The following is a 23,032-nucleotide window of genomic DNA, read 5'->3' as shown; positions in this document are numbered from 1 at the left end:
ATAAGGATGATGACAGATGTTGGGTCCAGAAGTTACAGTGGAAGAATTTGAAAGATCAAATTTGGTTGGAATATTGGATCAGGTTAGGGGACCTACACCATATGAGGTAGGCAACCTGATGTGGAAACTCTACCAACTTGTTTATTTCTATGGGAAAATATGTTTTGAGTTCTGAAAAAAACTGATAAATAAGTTAACTCTGGAAACTTGCAATGTTATTTTAATATTATGTATTATAACTCAAAAACTCATTATTATACAGGTCACTGGTGATTATTTTACTGGTCAGACCAAGAAGTTATACACCCAAGGCAGTTAAGATATTCCAGGTTCCAATTCCACCCCATTCAGGAATTTATTCTTGGGCCTCAATTGCCTCATCTATAAAATAGGAATGATAATATTTTGCCTGCTTGGGAAACAGGATGCTGGTCCAGATAATCTCCTATGGTTCAGCCTGGAGTGCATTTTGAGATACAGATCTGGAGAAGGAGTGAAAAAGTGACCAACTCATTTTCTGAGGCTACGTTACTCTTGCCTCTGAAATCAGTTAAGGGTAATATAAGTATTATAGGCCGATTTCATTTATAAATACAGATGCAAACATCATTAGTAAAATATTACTTAACCAAATGTAAAAAATGTTTTTAAAGAGTAATACATTACGGGCTTCCCTGGTAGCGCAGTGGTTGAGAGTCCGCCTGCCGATGCAGGGGACACGGGTTCGTGCCACAGTCCAGGAAGATCCCACATGCCGCGTAGTGGCTGGGTCCGTGGGCCATGGCCGCTGAGCCTGCGCGTCTGGAGCCTGTGCTCTGCAACGGGAGAGGCCACGACAGTGAGAGGCCCGTGTATCACAAAAAAACAAACAAACAAACAAAAAAAACACTCAATTTGCATCACTGACAAAAATTATGAAGCATCTAGGAAACCAAGTATTCATAAGACCTCAGTGGAAGAAAAAATTTAATTCTACTAAAAAACATAGAAGATGACTTGAATAAACAGAGAGATAGTCCATGCTCTTAAATGGGATGACTTAACATTATAAAGATATCACTTGTCCCCAGAATAACTTACAATTTGATATATTACCCATAAAAATTCATCTGGTGGTTGTTTTTTGTTTTGGGGGAGGGTTTTTGAAAGATCTTGATAAGTTTACCCTCAAATTTGTTTGGAGCAATAAGAAAAAAAACAAAAAAACACAAATGGTTAAGTTGACACTGAGAGGGAGGATTTCTCCGGTGGTCCAGTGGGTAGGACTCCACGCTCCCAAGTTCGATCCCTGCTCGGGGAACTAGATCCCACATGCACGCTGCAACTAAGAGTTCACGTGCCACAACTAAGAAGTGCACATGCCACAACTAAGGATCCCTCACTAAACATGCCACAATGAAGATCCCACGTGCTGCAACTAAGACCCAACACAGCCTAAATAAATTAATTAATTAATTAAAAAAAAAAGTTGATGCTGAGTGGTAAGAGTAACAAGAGGGATCTTGCCCTTCCAGAAATTTAAACTTGCTACAAAGCATCCAGCAACAATAACAGTATAGTATTAGTGCAAGGACAGATACACCAATGGAACAGAATACCAGAGACAGACACTTGTATATATCAGAATCGGACATGTGGTAAATGTGGCTCAATATGAGGAAAATAAATTGGATCCCTAACACCCAAAACAAGGATGAACTCTAGATGGATTAAAAAGAGCTAAATATCAAGAGTAAAACTATAAAGTTATTGGAAGAAAAGGTGAATTTGTGATGCAGAGATGGAAAAGAACATATGCAAAATTTCAAAATCACAAACCCTAAAGGGAAAATTGGTCATTCTGATCACACCAAATTTAAGGATTTCTATCAAATGAAGTTCACCGAAGAAAAATTAATAGGCAGCCGATACAACAAGAGAAAATATTTGCAATGTCCAAATCTGACAAAGAACTGATATTATTTGTTTAAATGTCTTGCCCATCAACAAGAAAAATATTCCAAGAGAAAATGGGCAGAGAATACAAGGAGGGAATCTGCAGAAAAAAGACGGCCAAAGTGCTAACAAGTGTTGAAAGGGATGCTCCAAGCCGTTAAGTAATCACAGAAAACTGCAGTAAGATATCACCTTTCACCTACTGAACTGACAAATATTAGAAATCGAAGCAAATTGTCATTTGATTAAAATCTCATATAGCCCATTCTGAATTTTAAAAGCTTGACCATCTTAAGTGTTGGTGAGGGTGTGGAAGAACTGGAACTGTCAGACATTGCTGGTGGGAATGTAAAATGGGACAACCACTTTGCAAAACAGTTTGGCCGATTCATAAAAAATTACACACTACTGTCTGCTGCTAAGGTTTCCACTACAGGTGCAAGAAAAAAGTGTCCTGGCACTTTCTGTCTGTCTGATTGTGGCAGCCCAGACTGAGTGGGGGAAATGTAGGGAAAAATTGTTTGCAACTCAGAAATGACCTTGTGAGGAGTAAAAGCCTGGTTTACTCACAAAAAAAAAAAAAAAAAAAAAAGTTACACATACACCTATCATATAATCCAGCCGTTCTACTCCTAGGTATTTTCCAAGAGAAATAAAAGCATACATGTCCTTACAAAGACTTGTATGTGAATGTTCCTGGCAGCTTTATTTGTAATGGCCCCAAACTGGAAATAACCCAGATATCCATCAACAGGTGAATGGATAATCAAACTAATTACTATTGATAATCAAATCAATGATATTTCCCAACAAAAATGAATGAACTCGTAATACACGCAACAACATACATGAATCTCAAAATAATTACAGTAAGTAAAAGAAACCCAGACAAAAAGAGTACGCTCCGTACGATTTCATTTGCATAAAATTCTAAAAAATGCAAACTGGCCCATAATGACCGAAATCAGATCAGTGGTTGCCTAGAGGCTGAAGAGACGAATTACAAAGAGGTACAAGGAAACACTGCGGGTGATGGATGTATTCATTATTTTGATTCTGGGGAGAGTTTCATGGGTGTATACATATGTCAAAACTTATCAAATTATGGATGTTAACCTGACTTACTGTGGTAATCATTTCGCAATATATACAAATATAGAATCATTGTTATACACCAGAAATTAATGTTACATGTCAGTTATACATCAATTAAAAAAATCTTTTGACTTACCAAATTGTACATTTTATTTCATAAAAAAAATTTTTTTTCTTTTTTCTTTTTCTTTTTTTTGCTGTGTTGCGTCTTCATTGCTGCGTGTGGGCTTTCTCTAGTTGTGGTGAGCAGGGGCTACTCTTTGTGGAGGTTCGTGGGCTTCTCATTGCAGTGTGCAGGCTTCTCATTGCAGTTCGCAGGCTTCTCATTGCGGTGGCTTCTCTTGTTGTGGAACATGGGCTCCAGGCGTGCAGGCTTCAGTAGTTGTGGCTCGCAGCCTCAGTAGTTGTGGCCTAGTTGCTCCACGGCATGTGGGATCTTCCCAGACCAGGGCTCGAACCCGTGTCCCCTGCAGTGGCAGGCGGTTTCTTAACCACTGTGCCACAAAGGAAGTCCCCAAATTGTACATTTTAAATATGTGCAGTTTATTGTTTGTTGATTATATCTCAAAAGAGCTGTTTTAAAAAACAAAAATAATTAACCGTATTCAATTCTATTTTAAGCACTATGTGACTATTACATTATTCATCTTCATTAAAACCCTAAGATGTAGATACTATTATTATCTCACTTCTCATTTTACAGATGAGGTAAACAAGGCACAAAGAGCTTAGGTAACTTTCCCAACGGCACGAAGTTAGTAAATATCAAAGCTGGGACTCAAACTCAGGCAGTTTGGGCTCTTAACTATGCATACTCTTAACTATCCTGCTCTGGGTGGATGCTGCCTGAGAGGGTGTGGTGGTAGTGGAACCCTCCCAAACTGGTGATGGAACTGGAGACTGTGATTGTCATTCTTATGAGCAAGCTGGTAGCTCTTAGTCAAATTAGGTGTAAGTATACCCTATGACTCAGCAATTCTGCTCCGTGGAGATAGATAGAAATAAAGACAAAGACCTAGGCAGAGGCAGAGACATATCCCCCATAAAGAGCCTTGTATGAAAATGTTCACTGCCACGTTATTTGTTGTGGTTGGGAAGTGGAGGTGACATGGGTGCTTATCAATGGGATGACTGACATTGAGGAGTATAATGCAACAATAAATTATGCAATAAATAAATAATGCAATAGATTAATTATACAACAATAACTTTGATAATCATAGAACATGAATGGGGTTTTTATTTTTTTGGCTGCGCCCTGCGGCTTGTGGGATCTTAGTTCCCTGACCAGGGATCGAACGCATGCCCCCTGCAATGGAAGCTCAGAGTCCTGACCACCAGACCGCCAGGGAATTCCCTGAATGGGTTTTTAAAACATAGTGCTTACTGAAAATAAGTAAGATCAGATTGAAATATGTAACCAGTTGCTATTTACATAAATTAAAAATGTGTGCACACAAAAAGGTCATGTTTTGCAGGTGAGCATTAAATACATTGGAATGGTTGTCTTTTGAGGGAGGACAAATGAGAAATGGGTGTGGAAATAAAAGAGAATAACTTTTTAAATAAAAACAAGATAAGATAGAGATCAGTGAGGATAATGTACCAAGAACTGTGTCATTAATCCAATCCTCTGTACCTGAGACCCTCATATATTGACAAAAACAGTGACGGGACAAAGGGAGGAGATGGCATTGCTGGAGCTCAGGGGTCCAAGGTTTCCCTCCAGAAGCTGGAAGCAAAGTGGGCCTGTAGAGTAGGAGCTGGACGCAGAGAGAGGGAAGAAATATCCTGGCTTTCTCCTGCCCTCCAATCTCTTACCTACTGTGGGCTGCACCAGGCCAGAAGGCAGTGAACACAGGAGCTTGAAAACAAAAGCCCACAGGGATCAACTCCCCATGACATAGGGCAGAGCTTAGGAAGGGCTACAACTGGTTCTGAGATCAAATGGGCCAAAGATTAATTTCTAGGCAAATCAACACACACAGGCTCCAGTGTGAAGTACCCACTTGTGTCCTGTGTCTCTCTCCTTCCTTTTCCATCCTCTCTCAATCGACCTCTTTCTCCCACCATCCCAGCCATTTTTCTTCCTCCCTCCCAACTGTCTCTCCTTATTCCTGTTGTCTCTTCTACTCCTCCATCACTCTCTCCATACACTTTACTCTAGCTCCTGTATCTAGCTCCGATTTGCTTTCCTTGATTCCACTTCCTCTGGGGTTTAAACTCCGGGAAGCGTCAGAACACAGCATCTGAATGAGATCAGGAATGTGCCGTGCCCTGAGTGCCAGGACAGACCCCAGCCCTGCACTCCACCTGCTACACTGACTTATCATCTACCCCCAGTCTGTGCCTCCCCCCAACTCCCTTTTTTCCTCTTGGCACTCTTCTTGGCTTTTCCTCTCTCCCTGCCCTCCTCCCTTTGTGGTATTCCAGCATCCCTGGCTTTCCTTTTACCTTCCTGATTGGTCCCTCTCCGCTTCCATCAATCGCTTGTGCTCCTTTCTGCTCATAAATGATTGGTTCTCCTCAACCAGCAGACCTTAGTTCTTCATCTACATCCCCTTGGTCAGATATGTGGAGCCATTCACCAAAGGTTTCCCCGCTTTGTGATTGCTCCCTAATCCGCATTCTTGGCCATCAGGAGCAGACCCTCATTCCATTCGTTCAACAAACATTTACTGAGTGCCCACCCCTAGGCTGGGTGCTGGGGATACAGAGGTAAACAAGACGATCATCTGTCCTCAAGGTTAAGGTGCAGAGAAGAAATTATGACAATACACTATATTGGGGACACATGGACTTTTTTTTTTTAAAATAAATTTACTTATTTATTTTTGGCTGTGATGGGTCTTCGTTGCTGCACGCAGGCTTTCTCTAGTTGTGGCGAGCGGGAGCTTCTCTTGTTGCGGAGCATGGGCTCTAGGCACGCGGGCTTCAGTAGTTGTGGCACGCGGGTCGGCAGTTGTGGTGCACAGGCTTAGTTGCTCCGTGGCATGTGGGATCTTCCGGACCAGGGCTCGAACCCTTGTCCCCTGCAGCGGCAGGCAGATTCTTAACCACTGTGCCACCAGGGAAGTCCTGGGGACACATGGATTTCTGGAGGAAAGACAAGGAAGGTGTCACAGAGAGGGTGAGCTTTTTTTGGAGGATGAATAGGAGTCCTCTGGTATTGCAGACTGAAGGATTAGCATGGTAAAGGCACCAAGGAGTGAAACAGCACAGTGTGTTCTAGGTACAAGAAATAGTTAAGGGGGCTTCCCTGGTGGCGCAGTGGTTGAGAGTTCGCCTGCCAATGCGGGGGAGACGGGTTCGTGCCTCGGTCGGGGAAGATCCCACATGCCGCGGAGTAGCTGGGCCCGTGAGCCATGGCCGCTGAGCCTGCGCATCCGGAGCCTGTGCTCCGCAACGGGAGGGGCCACAAAAGTGAGAGTCCCGCGTACCGCAAAAAAAAAAAAAAGTAGTTAGGAATTGACTAAAACTCAAGGGAGAGGACAGAAAGTGAGGCAAAGATAGAAGAGGAAAGGCAGGAGGTTTTGTTCACTCTGAAAAGGGGTTTGAACTTGACAGTAGGCAACATAGACTTCTGGGGAGAGCGTGAGTGAGAGGTTGGACTGTTTTGTGTGGTACTCTGCCCTCCCTGTTGGGGAAGAGGAGGAGCAGGGAGACCAGTCAGGGTGATGGTGGTCTGGACCAGAGTGGCAACAGTACAGGTAGAGAAAATCAGATGAATATGAGAGTTTAGGAGGTCAAAACTCCAATGTTGATAACTAACTGGATAAAGGGGTGGGGGCGGGTGCAGGAGAGGAGAAATCAAGCATGACTTCCTCCTTCTGATAGGAGTGACAGGATGGCTAATAGGACCATTCACTGGGATGAGGAAGTTAGCAGGAGGAGCAGGTCTGGACACGCTTATCATGTGAGCTGCCCACCCACGCGGCAGCTGAACAGTCGGATCTGGAGCTCCAGAAAGAGTCCTGGGCTGGAAGTAATGGAAGCCTTAGAGAGGTAGAATGACGGGGACAGTGGGCCGGAGACCACCCTGGCCCGATCCGCTGCGGATCCGCGCTCTCCCTCCAGGTGGCACTAAAGCCCCGCGCTTCTGACTCCCCTTTTCCCAGACGCGCGCTCTCTGTACTCCGAGTGTTCCGCTGCTCTGGGGACTCGCCACCCCTAGGTCGCGCCCTCCTCGCTGGGCAGGATTTAGCTGGGGATTCAAACCCGGAGCGACCTCTAGAAAGCGTGTCCTAGTCGTCCACGCGGCTAGCACATTTTTGGCGGCTCAGGGGCCTCAGGTTGGTGTGACCACCTGTCCCTCGGGCCGCCTCCAGGAACCAACGTGGGGAACCGGTGTAGGGGCAGGGCCAGATAGACAGTGCCCAGAGCAGGGACGCATGGAAAGAGGACCACCAAGGCCAGACACCCGACCCGCTAGGAACGGAATTTCCTGTGCCCAAGGCTATCTCCGCGTGGGAAGCGTGTCGCGGATCCTTTAAGGCTCCGTCTCCCTGCCCTCCCCCGCCCGGGACCGGCCGGGACACCCGGGACCTGACATTTGGCGTCTCCCAATGTGGGAGCTAAAAATAACCACTGTGGGTTACTCCAGGCCATTGCTCCGCACCCACCCCGCGCGCCGGCTCGCGCAGTTTTGGGCCGCCCGAGTTCTCTCCCGGGCAAGTGTACCTGGCCCGTCCCTTCCTCTCGGACCCCGCCGTCCCGAGCCGCCGCTAAGGGCTTTGAAGTCGCTTCTTCAGCCCCGAACCTTGGCCGGTGGGCGGAGTCATCACACTGAGGGGAACTTGGCCTCCAGGGGTCCCAGGACCCCCTTTTCAAAACTTCCGGGACGTAGGCCGGTGGGAACCCGCGGGGCGTGTCTCGCCCGGCACGCTGACGGGCGTGGCCTCGCTGGCCTACCCTACAGCAGGTGCCAAACTCTCAGCCTCAGGCTCAGGGAGGGGCGTGGCCTTCTGGGGTGTGCGGGCTCCCGGCCAATGGGTGCTGTGAAAGGCGTGGCCCTGGGGGACCGCCGGGGCTGCTCTTCGGGTCTTTCCCCCGCCGGCCAGGCTCAGCCAGATCCCCGGGAGCTGCTCTCTGGCTCCTCGGCTTGTGGCTGTGGGTCCCGCCAGACTCGCCCTCCGCACAAAGCTCCGCGACCCCCATCGCCCCCGCTCCCTCTGCCCGCCAAGGCTAGGGCCGCAGACCCCCAGTCGCCTCCCTCTCATCTACGGCAGCTCGTGCATCTCCAGTTCCTAAGACAAGATGCCGTCGGGCTTCCAACAGATCGGCTCCGAAGTAGGGTTTGGCATGCGGGGGCGGGACGCGGACACGGGTCCCGCTTTTCTCGGGCTGGGGTCGCGGTTGGGGTCAGCTAGGGGGCGGTCCTTGCGCAGACGCAGGGGGTGGGGGTGGGGGACTGGCTATTTATACCCGGGCTGGACAACCCGTGACGGTCGGATTCCAGTCCCTCCAAGAGGCAGAGTGGGTCTGGGGGATTATTCGGGGGCTAGGACAGCGGCTGGATTCTGCGAGTCCAGGGTTCGCCCCCTTCTCTAGTTGGCGGCGAGTTGCGCCGGGATCGTGGACACTTCTGCCCTCAAGAAAGCAGATCCAGGCGGGTCTTGCCCTTCAGCAGCTGTCCGTCTGTCTCGGCTCGCCCGCAACTTTTCGAGGACCGGAGGTTCTCCGTAGGCCCACCCCCACCCCCACTCTTGTCAGTCCTCCAGGACGCTGAACTTTCCCTCGCCCCACGGTTGGTGGAGGGGTAGAGGGGAGTGTCAGCCCTTCCTCCCCCAGCTCAGGTTTCCGTTTGGAGACAGTCTGTGCCGCCAGCGATCAGCCATCACCGCTACCGCACCTCATACCACCTTCCCGCCCCCATCCCCTGGGCAAGGCTCTCCCAGGCAAAAGCCAGCATGGCCCCCTGCCCTTCGTCGCAGCTTAGAGGGGGAAGGGAGGCCGGGGCGGAGACAGAGAAGGCCAAAGGCCAGGAGGAATGACCGCGATGTCCTTTTGGGAAATGGCTTTCTTGAGCCTGTTGGGGGCTTCCAGGAGCCCGCGGAGAGAACCCCCAGATGGGAGGGGAGAGGACAGAGGCTGATGACGATAATGCACTTGTCACTTTATAAAACCAGCACTGTTGGGGACACTGTTAACGTTTGATTTTGATTTTCACACTTTTACTGACAGGTAGGCAAATTAGGCAACATCACCCCTATCTCCCCAGTTCAGAGTGGGGCAATGACTTACCCAAGGTCACACAAATCTGAACTCAGGTCTTTTAAGCCCAAGCCTGTCCCAAGGTCACAGAGGAATTGTGAGACCCAGGTCCTCAAACATTTCTCTGCCTACTGGACTCAAACATCAGTTTCTCCTCCATGCCCTGGTACTCTCGGGTTCTTCCTGCTCTTGTTTACGTTGAGATCTTCAAACGACTCCTAATATGGCCCACTTTCCCTCGCCCAACATGTTGGATGGAACCCAGCATCTCAAGGCTCCTGCTGGGCCTGGGCCCCTTGAGGAAGGAAAGATGCCATGATTCCATGTGATATGCCTCCTCTCTGCTTCCGCCTGCCCAGGATGGGGAGCACCCCCAGCAACGAGTCACTGGGACCCTGGTCCTCGCCGTATTCTCCGCTGTGCTCGGCTCCCTGCAGTTTGGCTACAACATCGGGGTCATCAATGCCCCCCAGAAGGTGAGGAGCTACAGCCGGCAGACTGGGGTGCCCAGACAAGGCAGGGGGTGTCAGGAGTGAGCAGAGAGGGAGGAGTCTGCAGGGAATAACTCCTGTGCTGTCCCCCAGGTGATTGAACAGAGCTACAATGAGACGTGGCTGGGGAGGCAGGGGCCTGAGGGACCCGGCTCCATCCCACCAGGCACCCTCACCATGCTCTGGGCTCTCTCCGTGGCCATCTTCTCTGTGGGCGGCATGATCTCCTCCTTCCTGATTGGCATCATCTCTCAGTGGTTGGGAAGGTATGAGGCTGGAGGGCAAGGGAAAACAGGAAGGGAGCCAGAGTACCAATGCCCTAACTCTCACAGCCCCACTCTTTGCCTGCCAGGAAGAGGGCAATGCTGTTCAACAATGCCCTGGCAGTGCTAGGGGGCGCCCTCATGGGCCTGGCCAAGGCGGCTGCCTCCTACGAGTTGCTCATTCTTGGACGGTTCCTCATTGGCGCCTACTCAGGTACCCGCGGGCACTGTGGTCCCGCCCAGTGCCTTGCTCTCCTTCACTCTCCCTGGGCTTGGGGGTCAGAGTGGGCAGCTGCCCTCAGAAGCTCTCTTCTTCCCTCTGCCCAGGGCTGACGTCGGGGCTGGTGCCCATGTACGTGGGGGAGATCGCCCCCACTCACCTGCGGGGCGCCTTGGGGACACTCAACCAACTGGCCATCGTCACTGGCATCCTGATTGCCCAGGTGACTGGACATGGCCTCACGGGAGGCTGGGAAGGGGGTTGGGGTGGGGCTCTGGGGACAGGCTGAACGGCCTGCCCTCCCTCCCACCCTTCTGCCACAGGTGCTGGGCTTGGAGTCCATACTGGGCACTGCTACCCTATGGCCACTACTCCTGGGCATCACTATGCTGCCTGCCCTCCTGCAGCTGGTCCTGCTGCCCTTCTGCCCAGAAAGCCCCCGCTACCTGTACATCATCCGGAACCTGGAGGGGCCCGCCAGAAAGAGTGAGCTCCCGCGCCGTCTTGCTGGTGCCTGTCCTCCTCCCAGGCCCCCTTCCTGCCCTCTCAGACCTGACCCTACTCACCTCCAGGTTTGAAGCGCCTGACAGGCTGGGCCGACGTGTCTGAAGAGCTGGCTGAGCTGAAGGAGGAGAAGCGGAAGCTGGAGCATGAGCGGCCACTGTCCCTGCTCCAGCTCCTGGGCAGCCACATCCACCGGCAACCCCTCGTCATTGCAATTGTGCTGCAGCTGAGCCAGCAGCTGTCGGGCATCAACGCAGTACGTATGCAGCAGCCTCCAGGAAGGGCAAGGGTCAGGGAAGAACCTGAGAGGAGGGAAGAAGGGAGCAAGCCCTCTCCGTTAAAATTCAGGGTCAGTCCAGCTTCGAGTGGCTGCAAGGGAGGGAGGGACATATCCCTGCCATCCCCTTTTCTTCTCGCCCACCTCTAGGTTTTCTATTATTCAACCAGCATCTTCGAGACGGCGGGGGTAGGGCAACCAGCCTACGCCACCATCGGAGCCGGTGTGGTCAACACGGTCTTCACCTTGGTCTCGGTAACTACTTACCTCTGGAAGGGCCCCCACCATTGGTTTCACAACCCTGGGCTTCCTGGAGATCCAGCTCTTGGTTGGCCCCACCCACCTAACCCCTCCCACTTCCCAAGCCTTAAAGGCCCCTTGCAAGCCCTGACTCTCCCCTCAGGTGTTCTTGGTGGAACGGGCTGGGCGCCGGACCCTCCAACTCCTAGGCCTGGCAGGCATGTGTGGCTGTGCCATCTTGATGACTGTGGCTCTGCTTCTGCTGGTGAGGCCTAGGGAGAGGGAAGGGGACCCGTGGCCCAACCCAGGGGAACTGCCCCAAGGGGCTCTGTGGGCAGCCAGGGCCATGCCTCAACATACATGCCTTTGATCCTGAGGCCAGGCCGTATGCCAGGACCGTGCTACCGAGGGACCCAGGCTGCACTTCCTCCTCTGGGTGGAAGCTGTAGCACAATCCTGGCAGCCAGGGAGAAGAGCCCCTGTCAAGCCTCAGGACCAATAATTCCTAAGGACCCAGCTCTAGAACCAAGTGGGAATCCACAGTTATAAGAGCTGGGAGACCACATGTTCCCTCTACCCTGAATTGGCAAAGGGTGGCCAGCTGAATGTCAAATGCTCGAGGACCTATTCTAACCAAGGGTGGCCAGCCCCCCGTGAGCAGCTGGTAGGGGTAGATGCCAGTTTGCTGGGTTGAGGGCAAAGGAAGATCCAGAAAGACCTGACCTGAATTCTCCACCCTCCCTGCCTGGCCCCCAGGAGCGGGTTCCAGCCATGAGCTATGTCTCCATCGTGGCCATCTTTGGCTTTGTGGCCTTCTTTGAGATTGGCCCTGGCCCCATCCCCTGGTTCATCGTGGCCGAGCTCTTCAGCCAGGGACCCCGCCCAGCAGCCATGGCTGTGGCTGGTTTCTCCAACTGGACGTGCAACTTCATCATTGGCATGGGTTTCCAGTATGTTGCGGTAGGTCCCCTGCCCGGTCCCCATCTCCCACATGGTCAGCCAGAGGACGGCAACTCACACTCACAACTAGCCCAGTTGCTTTCCAGTCAGCATTTCTCCCTTTCCCCTGCCCATAGAGTGCTGGTCTGGGGGGTCACTTTGGTGGACCACGTGGGTCCTGAAGACCACCTGTTCCACCAGAATCAAAGAAGGGAACTGACCTAGATTGGATAACAACAGAGGTTTCTTCAAAACAAACTAGTGGCATAACTTACTTAGACTAGGAGTAATATTACAAACTTCATATTAATACTGCAAATGGCCGGGAATCCACTCTGACTTCAGTGACTCAGGATGGTAAGAGAGGGAAAAACCAGGAGAGTTGGGGTTCAGAGAATTCTTTTCTCACTAAGTTCTCCTGGTAATTTCCATTGCCCCGCAAAGGAGCCACCTGCTTTGTGCAGTATCCCTGTGAAGGCCTTAGTCCCTGGCTTGCCGGAGGCCACCCGTTCCCTCTCCTCTGTCAACACCTCTTTCTCCACTTGTCCCAGGATGCTATGGGTCCCTACGTCTTCCTTCTATTCGCGGTCCTCCTGCTTGGCTTCTTCATCTTCACCTTCTTAAAAGTGCCTGAAACCCGCGGCCGGACGTTTGACCAGATCTCAGCCGCCTTCCGCCGGACACCCTCTCTTTTAGAGCAGGAGGTGAAACCCAGCACAGAGCTTGAGTACTTAGGGCCAGATGAGAATGACTGAGGGGCCAAGCAAGGGCGGGAGAGCCAGTTCTTCAACCCACCCAGAGACCCCCTCCTTTCCTCTGCAGCACTTTAACCCTCTCTTCCCCATTACTTCCAGGGTGGAGAAACCCCCTGCAGCCTGGTGGAATTGGGAAGCTGGAGGGAAGGGTGGTCTGAGCACCCCCCTCATTCCCCTCGTGTGACTCTTGGATTATTTGTGTTGTGGTTAGGCTGTGGCCGTGGGGTGGGCCATTCTCCCTTCTCATCCCCTCCTTCCTCTGTAGCCTACCCGCACCCTGCCCCAGCTCCAGGATACTTCCGCCCCGGCCAGAGTAGGGGGATTATAGGGAGGAGAGGCTCTAAGACTGACTTTCCGGTGGGCGTGAACTGAAGCCAACAGCAGGACTGGAGAAGAGATATCCAGTTCCTGCCACCTTGGACTCCTCCCACTCTGGCACTTTCTCTGAATTCTTGCCACAGACTCTGGGTGAAAGGGGGGGGGTCTGTCTTGTCCCCTCCAGGGCAAAGGACGCACCCCTCCCAAGGTCTAACCTCACCTCTCTCACTGCAGGCTCAGTCCTCTTGCTCGGACTTCTGGGGTGAGAGGGAACACACGTCCACATGTGGGGAGAGGAAGGGACAGCAGGCGCCTCTCTAGACTCAGGGTTCCAGGCCCCACCCCAGCTGCTCCCCAAGGCTGCCAGATGGGGGCCCCAGCTCTTTCCTCCTCTCCCATCCCGGGAGGGTGTTGTACCCAAAGGCTTTTGACCAACTAAGGGAAAGAGGGATTTGAAAGGCTGCCTGTGAACACTGGGCTGGGAGGAGCCTTCAGATATTTTTGTATATGTTTGGAAAAGAAGGGGCAGGGAGAAGAAACTGAAGGTCTGTTGTACTAAATGTATATATATAGAGATCCGTATATAAAGTTACTGTATGAGATGAGCGTCCTGTCATGCGAAGACACTCCGGGATGGGCTTGAGGCAGGGACCATAGCCACCCCAACCCCCGTCTCCTCTCCATCCTGCCTCAGCTTGAGGCCGCAGAACCCTCTGGATGCTGTCACTCACTCACCCCCCCGCCACCTAAAGAGTTGCAGTCACTGCTTTCCTTAACGGTAGTAAATGCTCGGTAAGGTGACGCTGCAGGTGCCAGACGCAGCTCTCGGCACTTCAGGAAACACTCATTCTGCCAGGGAGGCATTAGCCCCGTTTCACAGATGGGAAAAGTCAACTTCACAGGGATGAAGGCACTTCTGCAGAGCCGTACAGCTAGAAACGTGGGCATAGGATCTGAGCGCAGGCCCTGCCGCCGCCCCCTCTACAGTAAGTTACCAGCGAGTCTCTGAACAGAAAAGAGGCAGAGACCAAGACAACAGGAAAGCCTGTTTTTGTTTTTACTGGAGGCTCAGGTGGCACATGACGGTTCATAAAATGGCTTCAGAGGTAGGGGGTAGTGGGGAAACAAAAAATAAACTGGGAGAGGAAAGAAAAACAACCAGGAGGAGGTAAGAGCTGGCTGGTTCCTTCTCAGCCTGATTTAGGGGAGGGAGTTGGTGATTCTGAACTATAAGGATGGATCCCTTCCTTTAACCCTTGGTCAGGGAGAGAAAAAAAAGCCAAAGGCTGTTGCTTTGGCCCTCCTGAGTCTCCAGGAAAAAGGGGAAAAGCTGGTGTTTCGATGTCATGAATTGTGGGAAAGCGGGGAGGGAGGTGCTGGGTAGGATCCAGGTCAGTTGGAAAAACTGGCAGATACCTGAGAGAAAGAGAGACCGAAAAATCACAACCAGCAGCTTATCACCACCCAGCCCCATCCCCACCCTCTCGGTACCTGTCCTGGGCCTGCCACTCACCAGATGGTGGTTCTGGGTGTCCTTCGAGTTGGAATCACTCCGGTATGGCAGTTGGGGGGTCCCCACTGTTGATGGGGGCCGAGGTCTAGAGAGAACAAGGGTGATCGACTGAGACCCTCTTGTCCTTTGGAGCCCCCAACTTCAACCTCCTCCCACCTTTTCTCTTCCCGTTCCTCCCCCAGTTCACATCCACAGGCTGGTGCTGGGGCTCCCAGCAGAGCTGAGAGGGAGTCTGCAGGGGGTGACGTGGGCTCGACCGCCTCTGCTGGGGTTTCCTGGTGGGTTGGGGTGCCCGCCAGGCGTGGACCCAGCAGCACTGTCTCTTGGGTGTCAGGCTGCGTGAAACAGGGTGGGTGGGAGCAAGGCCAGGAGAAGGGGGACAAAGAGAGAGAAGGGAAAGGAAAAGAAGACAGAAGTGGGGGAAGAAGGGAGACAGGCAAGTTGGCCACAGCCTTTTCCTTCATTCTCCCCCGCCACACACAGACAGTCCAAGGTCCTCACCTCTGGGGCTGTGGGCCGCCCGGGTCCAGGGGGCTGCTGCCGTCTCCGCTGGAAGTAGGGGCGGTTTCGTGAGCGCTGGGGCTCAGGCCGGGAACCGTCAGCGGGGCCTTGGCTGGGCTTGGTCTCGCCATCCCCACCTTCTGTGGTGGGCTGCTGGGGTGGCCTGGGGTGGAAAGGCCTGGGGAGAAAAGTAGGGACCCTGAAGGGACAGGAGCCCTGTGCGGACCACGTCCCTCCCTCCCAGGGCCACCCAGCAGAGGTGGACCAGGCTGCCTCTCCGTCCCCACTCCACCCCAGCAGTGCCTGCTAACCCCTGGGCACCTCAGCAGTAATCGCTCAGCTACCCAGCCCTCATGACCACTGGCTTCAGGGCCATCCCCCTCCCATCCTCCTGTCCCCATACTGGCTGGCGAAGGGGAAGACAGAGCCCGGGACAGGGAGTCTTACCTTCGGTACCTGGGCCGGAATCTGGGTGGGGGTACCCGCTCATCTCCCTGCTGTTGGTCCCCCTCCAACGGGGCTCTCTCTTTGGGTTCTGCCCCATCAGTGCCCTGGGAACACACAAAGGCCCGGGTGAGCCGGGTGGCACCAGCTGTCCAGGCGTCTGCAGCTCTTCCCAGGCCACCATTCTGCTTCGTCTGGGGACTCTGGTCTCCAGCCTCACCAACTCGCAGCTGGTTCCCACGTTCCCAGTTCCCCTCACCTCTATGGGCTGCTGCTGGTTGGGGGGCCGAGGGCCTCGCACAAAGCGCCGTCGGTAGAAGAAGGGTGGTGGGCGCCGTCGTCTGGGCCGCTGCCCGGAGTCTTCAGCACGCTCCCCTTCACTGCCTGGTTCTGTCCGGCCCGATGGAGCCTCTGCCACCATGGGTGGCGGGGCAGCTGGGCGGGGTCGGGGGATGAATCGGCGGAACCTACGTCGGTTGGGGGCATAGCGGCTGCCCTTCACTGGCACCCCGCCGGGCCCAGTTACATTAGCAGCTTCTGCGCCCTGCGGGGGGAGGTGGGGAGGAACGGGTGAGAACCTGCTCCAGAAACCGGTGTGCAACCTTCCTAGTCTTGCCTGAATCATTGTCTTCCCATCCTTCCAGCTAAACACCCCTTTCCAGCTTTCCTCCAGGTCCTATAACTTCTACTTCTTTCCACCCTCCCCAGAGAAGGAGTGGCAGGTGTCTGGACCCTTCTAGGATGGACCACATCTGCAACTGGTCCTTTTGAAATAGCTGCCACTGGACCCTCTTGAGGTTTAGCCTGGAGGTGGGGTGGGGAGGGAGAAAGAGGGCTGGCAGTAGGTGTCTGTCTCCGGGAGGGCTGATTCTGAGAGGAGAATGTGGGCACGGGCCCCGCGTGGAGAACAGGCATGGGAGTATTTGGTGAACTACAAAGAAACCCAGATACTGCTGACTGGTGACAGCGACACGTTCTTTAGGACATCCCTTGGAGTGGCCAGAACGTTAAGGATGACAAGGTCTGCGTGAGGACTCAGTCCTGGTCCTACAGCCTGGGCTGTTCGGCCAGAGGAGCTAGCCTGAGGAGGCCAGAGCCTCAGGGGACTTCCAGGCCACCCTCCCACGGCTTGGTGGGCTCTCCATCCCACCGCAGCCCTCGAACCTTCTCTCCTTCCACGACATCGAACTCCACAGTCTCCCCATCTCCAACGCTGCGCAGAAACTTCCTCGGGTTGTTTCTTTTAATAGCTGTCTGGTTAGGGAAAGGCCAGGAGAAAGGTGAGGCCAGCCAGCCGGAGTCTCTCGCGCCCCTGCTGGGTCCACCACCCAATTTCATTCTTTTCATAATTTTATTGAATACTTGTGGGCTGGGGCTGGAGGGTGGAGCAAGGAGAAGGCAGTCAAAGTTTAGCAGGGGAAAAGCCACAAACTAGCGGCTTTCAAACAACTGTGCAGTTCACCATGGTCCCCAGAACACACTCCCTCCTCCCCCACCCCTCAAGGATTTCAAGAAGGGAAGCAAGAAACATGAACTCAAAAGCAAAACAAAAAGCCGAGAGAGTCTTAAGTTGCAAAGTGGGTAAAACGTACTGTGCTTCTTACCTCAATCCCACTGAGAGCGCTCTCCACCAAAGCAGTGGTTCTCAAACTGTGCGTGCATCACAAACACCTGGAGAGCTTGTAAAAACAGGCTGCTGGTCCCTCCCCCAAGCCTGATTGATTCGCTAGAACTGAGGTGGGCCTGAGAATTTGGATGTCAGGTGATGCTGCCGTTGCAGGGACCACACTTTGAGAACCACTGCACCCAAGTAGCGCAAGCCTGTGTCCTTTCCCTTGGACACCGCCTGTAATTCATTCCAAGGGTGTTCACAGGTCCCAGTAGGTAGTGAGCGTGCCATGCCCAGAGGGCAACAGGTATGTTTCTTACAGAGACAACCCAACACAAATGGGGCCAATGCAGTTAATACAGGCACCTGAGGCGGGTGGATGGGGGAACTATTTCCGGGTAGGAGGTGAAAGCTGGAGAAACATGATCTGTGCTGCTAAGGATAAGGGCAAAGGCCATCAAAGAGGGCGGGTTCCTCCCCTCAGAAAGTCAACCTAGCTCTTACCTGGTGAACAAAGACATCCTCCTTGGTGTCATTCCTGCAGGACAGGATGGGTTGTTAGGGGGTGACTTTGGTAAGGCGCTCACCTCCACTGAAGCCTCCCTAGCTGCCATTCCTAAGACTTGTGGCCCCATCCTCTCCACCTTCCACGGCAGCTTGGGGTGAAACAGGGCCCAGGGAGTGAGACAAGAGCCAGCGGGGGCCCCCTGAAGCTGGTATGAAGCAAATATCCCTAAAACCTCCATGAAAAACCTGGGCTTCACGACGAAAGGGCTGTGGGGGGAGGCAAAGGCACCTTGAAGGAGCTGGGCCAGATTTCACCTGCTGAGCACTCCACCCTCTACCCCAGGGCACCTTAGAACCTGGTGGTGCTGGGTATAACTGTCCCCAGCCAACAACCCCTCTTCCCCAACCCACATCACGGGTGGAAAATTCCACTTGGTTTCTTCCTTCTATAGTCAAGGAGGGAGAAAGTGGGGACGGGAGGTGAGGTGCAGAACACGTTTGAGAGGGGAAAATGGGTCAAGAACTTGCTCCAAACAGCCACAAAACTGTGTTCTCAGCCTGGAGGTGAACCCCAGGCCCCCTCTCAACACACCAAGAGATCAAGGATGAGAGAGAACATTCGATCTGTCACGACCTTGCCTATCACCCCAGTTTATCCTAGCACCCCAATGGAGGAGGGGTGAAGTCTTCCCTCAGAACCTCCCAGGGGTCCTCATTTCCAGAATCAGAGAGGGACCCTTCCCTAGAACAAATGTTCTAGCTTTAAAGCACTTAGATCTGCACAAAGGTCAGCCTGCTAAGAGGGAACTGGGACCTCCCAGGAGGTCTGGGCTCGGCAGGGTGCCTGGGCTGGGGAAGGCCCTCTGGGAGAGACCTGGCTCCGCTCAGAATCCGCCACTACGCCCCGCCCAGTGCGGGGGCGGGGGTGGGTGCGTGGGAGGGGCTGCGGAACTGAAGGAAAGCAGCAGCCTCGGGCTGTGCTGGCGCCTCCCTTGCCCAACCCCCACCGGACGCAGTCCCATCAGGTGCGGGATTGATTCAACGAGCTAACAGCTCCGTAAGGGAGATGAGTTATGAGAGTGCTAAGTGTGCTGCCCCAAACAGGAAATGAGTGAGGATTCCAGCCCGGAGGCACAGAGAGCAGGTACATTCTGCCACAAAGGCGGCGGCAAACTAAACCAGAAGGTGACCCAGACAGGCTTGGGAGGGTCAGAACCAGGTTTGCCAACTTCTTAGATCATTAACCCTCTGCTGCCCTTGAAGACGTGGAGGCGGCTTCGTCGTGCCCACATCTGTGCTGTGGTTAAAGACTTTCAATCAGCGTCAGCTGGACATTGCAACCATGTGCCTTGGTAGGGGTAGGGATGAGGCTAGAAAGGTGTCCAGTCCCACAGGCCAGTTTGGAAGCCACCCATTCCACCCCCTCCCTGGGTTCCTCTGATACCTGTTGATGAATCCGTAACCATTCCGCACGTTGAACCATTTGACAGTGCCCAGGACTTGGATTGCTGCCAGGCAGGGATGCAGTGGGGACAGTAAGATGGGGAAAGAGATGGAGTTCGACTCAGTTTTGAGACACTCCAAAATCTAGTCTACCTCCCTATTACCTATTAAGCTTAACTTCACGCCAACCAGGTTTCACCCAGTAGCTTCAAGGCATTCTTACCCCAGTTCCACTACGTAAATGGAAGCGCCCATACTGGGGGGCTCAGGCTTTCAAAACTCTTCCGATTCTAAGGCACGTTCCTCACATCCTACAAATCAAGGCCCTTCACCTAGAACCGGGTACTCACCTGGTCCACGAACTTCCGCCCTCAGGTCATAACTGAGGGTCTCTCTAGCCCTCCCAGTGTAAGGGTCACTAGTGCACTTGCTTCCTGGTCCCAGATATTTTACCTAACACTAACTCGAGTCATCAAGGCCAAAAGTCTCCCGCCCCGGGGGCGTGGCCAGACCCTACCAGACTAACCACGCCCGCCCGCCCAAGAACTGCAGGATTTCCCACCAGGGGAACCCACTTTGGTCCGCTGGCCTCAGCCTAGCTAGTCCTTTGAGTCTCGAGCCAAACCGGCCTTCGGCTTTCCGGACCCCACCGGGGTCCACGATGCCCCTCCCCCAGCCCGCCGACCCCCCCCCCCCTTAGAGCAGCCCTGGCGCGCGCCCCGCCCCTCACCCAGCACCGGCTTGTCCGCCTGACTCCGGGCCGGGGGCGCGGGGGTCCCCGAGGCCGCCGTCGCTGGGTTGCCAGGGGTGCGGGGGCCCGGCGCCGAGGGGGTCCCAGCAGCGGGGCCCGAGGAGGCTGCGGCTCCGACTCCGCCCGCCCCGCTGCCTGCTTTCTGCGACTCCCCTGCGGGCACCGGAACCACCACCGCTACCACCCCTGCCGCCGTCGCGGGCACCGTGGCCGCGGGGGCCGCTGTCGCCACCACTGCCGCCTCCGCCTCGCTCATCCCGCCGGGCCCAGTACCGGCCCCCGCCGCCACCTCCTCCTCCTCCGCCGCCGCCGCCACCGGCCCGGCCCCTCCCCCTGGCTCGCGAACCCACTGCCAGTCTTGGTCCTCGCGCCCCGAGCCTCGCCTGCACGCCGGCAGCGGGCCCTGAGCCGAGGCCAATCGGAGCCCGCAGCCGCGGCGCGCGCAGGCCCCGCCTCCCGGCCACAGGCCAATCCTAGCGAAGCTACCCCCCCAGGCCAGCACGCCGGCCCCGCCTCCTGGACTTGGCGAGGAGGCCGAGGCCCCCGCCCGCAGCCTTGTAAGTACACCTGGGCCCCGCCCCGTTGCCGTCACGTGACCCACCACAGCCCAACCCATTGGCCGACGGCCTCTTTCCCTTCCCCCCGCCCCTTTCCACCGGCCGCGGGAAATCAAACGGGCTGGTCGCGCCCCAACCGCCACCTGGCCTCGGCACGAAGGGCGGGGCGGGGGGCGCAGCTCCAAGGTTGCCTCTGACGACCCGGGCGGGGGGCCTGAGTCCGCAGCCTCGGTCCCGGCTGTGAGCGGCACCGCTCGCCTCCACTCTCGAGGCCACGCTTGCCCGCACAGCGCCAGGTGTGGTTGCTTTCTCCCAGCCCGCCCGACCCTCTCCCTAGAGGATGACCCACACACCCTGGCCTGCGGGATCAGCCCGCGCGGCCAGCCAGACTTTCCCAGCTCACGGTTGCTCTCACAAGCCGAGGACTCTCACACTTTAGTTTGTTTTTGAGGTATAATTTACATACAGCAAAATGCACAACTCTTCGCTGAGTTTTGATAAACGTGTTCATCCGTGTAATCAACACCTTAATCAAGGTGTTTTTCCCTCGCTCTGGGAGGTTCCCTCGAGCCCCTTCCGGGCAGGTCCAACCTCCGCACAAACCACCGCTGTTCTGATGTTTTCCACCCGAGATCAGTTTCAGGGTCCACAGTGCTGGGCGCTTTGGTCTCCGTCTCCAGCTCCTCGCCCTCTCCCTGGCCGCTCCCTCCGCCTTCTTCCTTTTATCCAACTGGCCAGGCTCTTCGGACTCAAGGCAGTTTCCTCTGCCTCCATGTCTCTCAGGGTGACTTGGCTTCAAGTACCAGCTTACATTTCACTCCTCACTATCACTTCTTTACTTTTCTCATGGCATTTTTTGAAATATGAAATTGCTTATTTATACTATTTCTGCCCACTCAGAAACTCTTAAGCCGTGAACTCCACAGCAAAAACCTTGTAGTTATGCCTGACGCCTGGAACAGTGCCTGGCATAACACTGGCACGCAATATTGCTTGAGCAAATGAATGGTCCCCATTCCACAGATGAAAAAACTGAGGCCCTGTGCGAGGCTTGCCCCGGGTTTCTCGGGAGTCCAGGTGTCCGGCCCGGGAGACGCTATCTCCCTCCCAGAAAGATGCGGCTCCAGAAGCCGCTCCCACCGAGGGCCAGACGTCTCCCCGACCCGGGCAGGACGCGTATTTTTAGCAGGGACAGCACGCCCCCGGGCAGCACACGTGCCCCCAGGCTCTGCCCGGCCCCACGTGCGCTTCCGCAGCCCCGGAGTCCCCTGCCAGGCCAGCGTCCGCTTTCCAGACGGCGGCCGCTGCCAATCCCGGTGCCGGCGCGCCCTCTGCCGGCCGCTTCGGGAGGCCGCCCGCCCCGGCTTCCTCTCTGTCCTTCCACCGCTACCCCGCTAGCCCCACCGCTCCCACCCTTTCGCAGTTGAAGATTCTGTTTCCCGGGGCATCGGGCACCAGAAAAAGAGAAAAGATGCGAAAACAACTAAATCAAGGCGAGGCCGTGAAGGATAAAGCAATGACCACCCTCTTTTAGACTATTAAGGACCAACTTACCTGTATCCAGCCCTGAGCTCAAGGAATTCGAGAAGCATGAGACCAAGGCTGGGGGGAGGCAAGCAAGGTAACTCACAGTGTGACCCCGGCAACCAAAGAATCGCGTGGAAGGTACAGAGGGAGCTCAGGTGTGGACTGGTTAACTGTAAGGCTAGAAGGTGAGAGAGAGGAAGCTAACAGAAAGGGTGAGCCCTATTTGTAGTAAAATTAAAAATATGTCAGGAGATCAAGGGTGCTGCAGGAAAAGTACATTTGGCCGACAGCACCGAGACATGAAACAATACTTAGACATACAACAGTTACATACTCTCTATCCCCATGGATAAGAAGTAGAAGATGCTACAGAGATTTGCAATTAATATCCCTGTTCAGTTGAAGGGTTTGTGCATGTAATTTTCTGGTTATTTAATTTCACATACTCACACACACACACACACACTCACACACACCCCACAAGGCATACGGGATCTTAGTTCTCCTACCAGGGATCGAACCCGTGCCCCCTGCAGTGGAAGCCCAAATTCTTAACCACTGGACTGCCAGGGAAGTCCCTATTTAAATATTTTTAAGTACTATAGATAACAAGGGCTCCAGGCATTCTTGTGAAAAGCCTTCCTCCTCTTACTGTCCCTCTCTTTCTGTCATTTCCTGCCCACCTGCAATCTGGCCTATCTTGTTCACTGTTAAAAATAAATAAATAAATAAAACAAAACCCCTACCTCCTAACTCTTGCTCTACACCTCTCCATCAACTTAACACAAAACTTCCTGAAGAAAGTCTCTACTGTCTCTACTTCCTCATCTTTCTTTCACACCCCACCAACCCAAACCTGGTTTCTGTCCCCACCACTCCACTGAGATGGCTTCACCAATGGTCCACACCCTCTTCTTAACTGAGACATTT

The 23,032-nt window shown here is 53.9% G+C and overlaps 2 protein-coding genes across 2 annotated transcripts; one reads left to right on the top strand and one right to left on the bottom strand.

Moving 5' to 3' along the window:
* The first annotated feature begins 9,831 nt into the window (after positions 1-9,831).
* Positions 9,832-14,223, top strand: LOC111185702 (solute carrier family 2, facilitated glucose transporter member 4). The gene is made up of 9 exons (XM_022595502.2): positions 9,832-10,000; positions 10,087-10,211; positions 10,325-10,440; positions 10,541-10,703; positions 10,790-10,977; positions 11,149-11,253; positions 11,402-11,503; positions 11,995-12,198; positions 12,729-14,223. Exons 1-9 carry the CDS (start codon positions 9,912-9,914, stop codon positions 12,930-12,932), a joined length of 1,296 nt encoding a protein of 431 aa, XP_022451210.2. The 5' UTR covers positions 9,832-9,911; the 3' UTR covers positions 12,933-14,223.
* Positions 14,224-14,299: 76 nt separating this feature from the next.
* On the bottom strand, positions 14,300-20,403 carry LOC149744807 (Y-box-binding protein 2-like). The gene is made up of 9 exons (XM_089900475.1): positions 19,998-20,403; positions 19,269-19,332; positions 17,822-17,855; positions 16,873-16,962; positions 15,968-16,252; positions 15,712-15,815; positions 15,265-15,442; positions 14,764-14,848; positions 14,300-14,666 (listed from the first exon to the last, which is right to left on the bottom strand). Exons 1-8 carry the CDS (start codon positions 20,272-20,274, stop codon positions 14,798-14,800), a joined length of 1,083 nt encoding a protein of 360 aa, XP_089756601.1. The 5' UTR covers positions 20,275-20,403; the 3' UTR covers positions 14,300-14,666; positions 14,764-14,797.
* Positions 20,404-23,032: the final 2,629 nt, after the last annotated feature.

Source organism: Delphinapterus leucas, chromosome 19, assembly GCF_059928025.1.
Source record: "Delphinapterus leucas isolate spDelLeu-1000000601 "Yukka" chromosome 19, BTC_Dleu_Yukka2, whole genome shotgun sequence".
NCBI lineage: Eukaryota > Metazoa > Chordata > Mammalia > Artiodactyla > Monodontidae > Delphinapterus > Delphinapterus leucas.
Note: the sequence above shows the minus strand (reverse complement) of the source record. Positions and strands in the feature narration are given on the sequence as shown.

Excerpts from the sequence above, each read along its gene's own strand:
- LOC111185702 (XM_022595502.2), top strand. The coding sequence starts at position 9,912 with ATGCTCTGGGCTCTCTCCGTGGCCATCTTCTCTGTGGGCGGCATGATC. Across the intron at positions 10,001-10,086 it reads ATCTCTCAGTGGTTGGGAAG|GAAGAGGGCAATGCTGTTCA; the intron begins GTATGAGGCTGG and ends TTTGCCTGCCAG. Across the intron at positions 10,441-10,540 it reads CTGGCATCCTGATTGCCCAG|GTGCTGGGCTTGGAGTCCAT; the intron begins GTGACTGGACAT and ends CTTCTGCCACAG.
- LOC149744807 (XM_089900475.1), bottom strand. The coding sequence starts at position 20,274 with ATGAGCGAGGCGGAGGCGGCAGTGGTGGCGACAGCGGCCCCCGCGGCC. Across the intron at positions 17,856-19,268 it reads GGTTACGGATTCATCAACAG|GAATGACACCAAGGAGGATG; the intron begins GTATCAGAGGAA and ends CCTGTCCTGCAG. Across the intron at positions 14,849-15,264 it reads GGCGGCCCACAGCCCCAGAG|ACCTCGGCCCCCATCAACAG; the intron begins GTGAGGACCTTG and ends TGTTCTCTCTAG.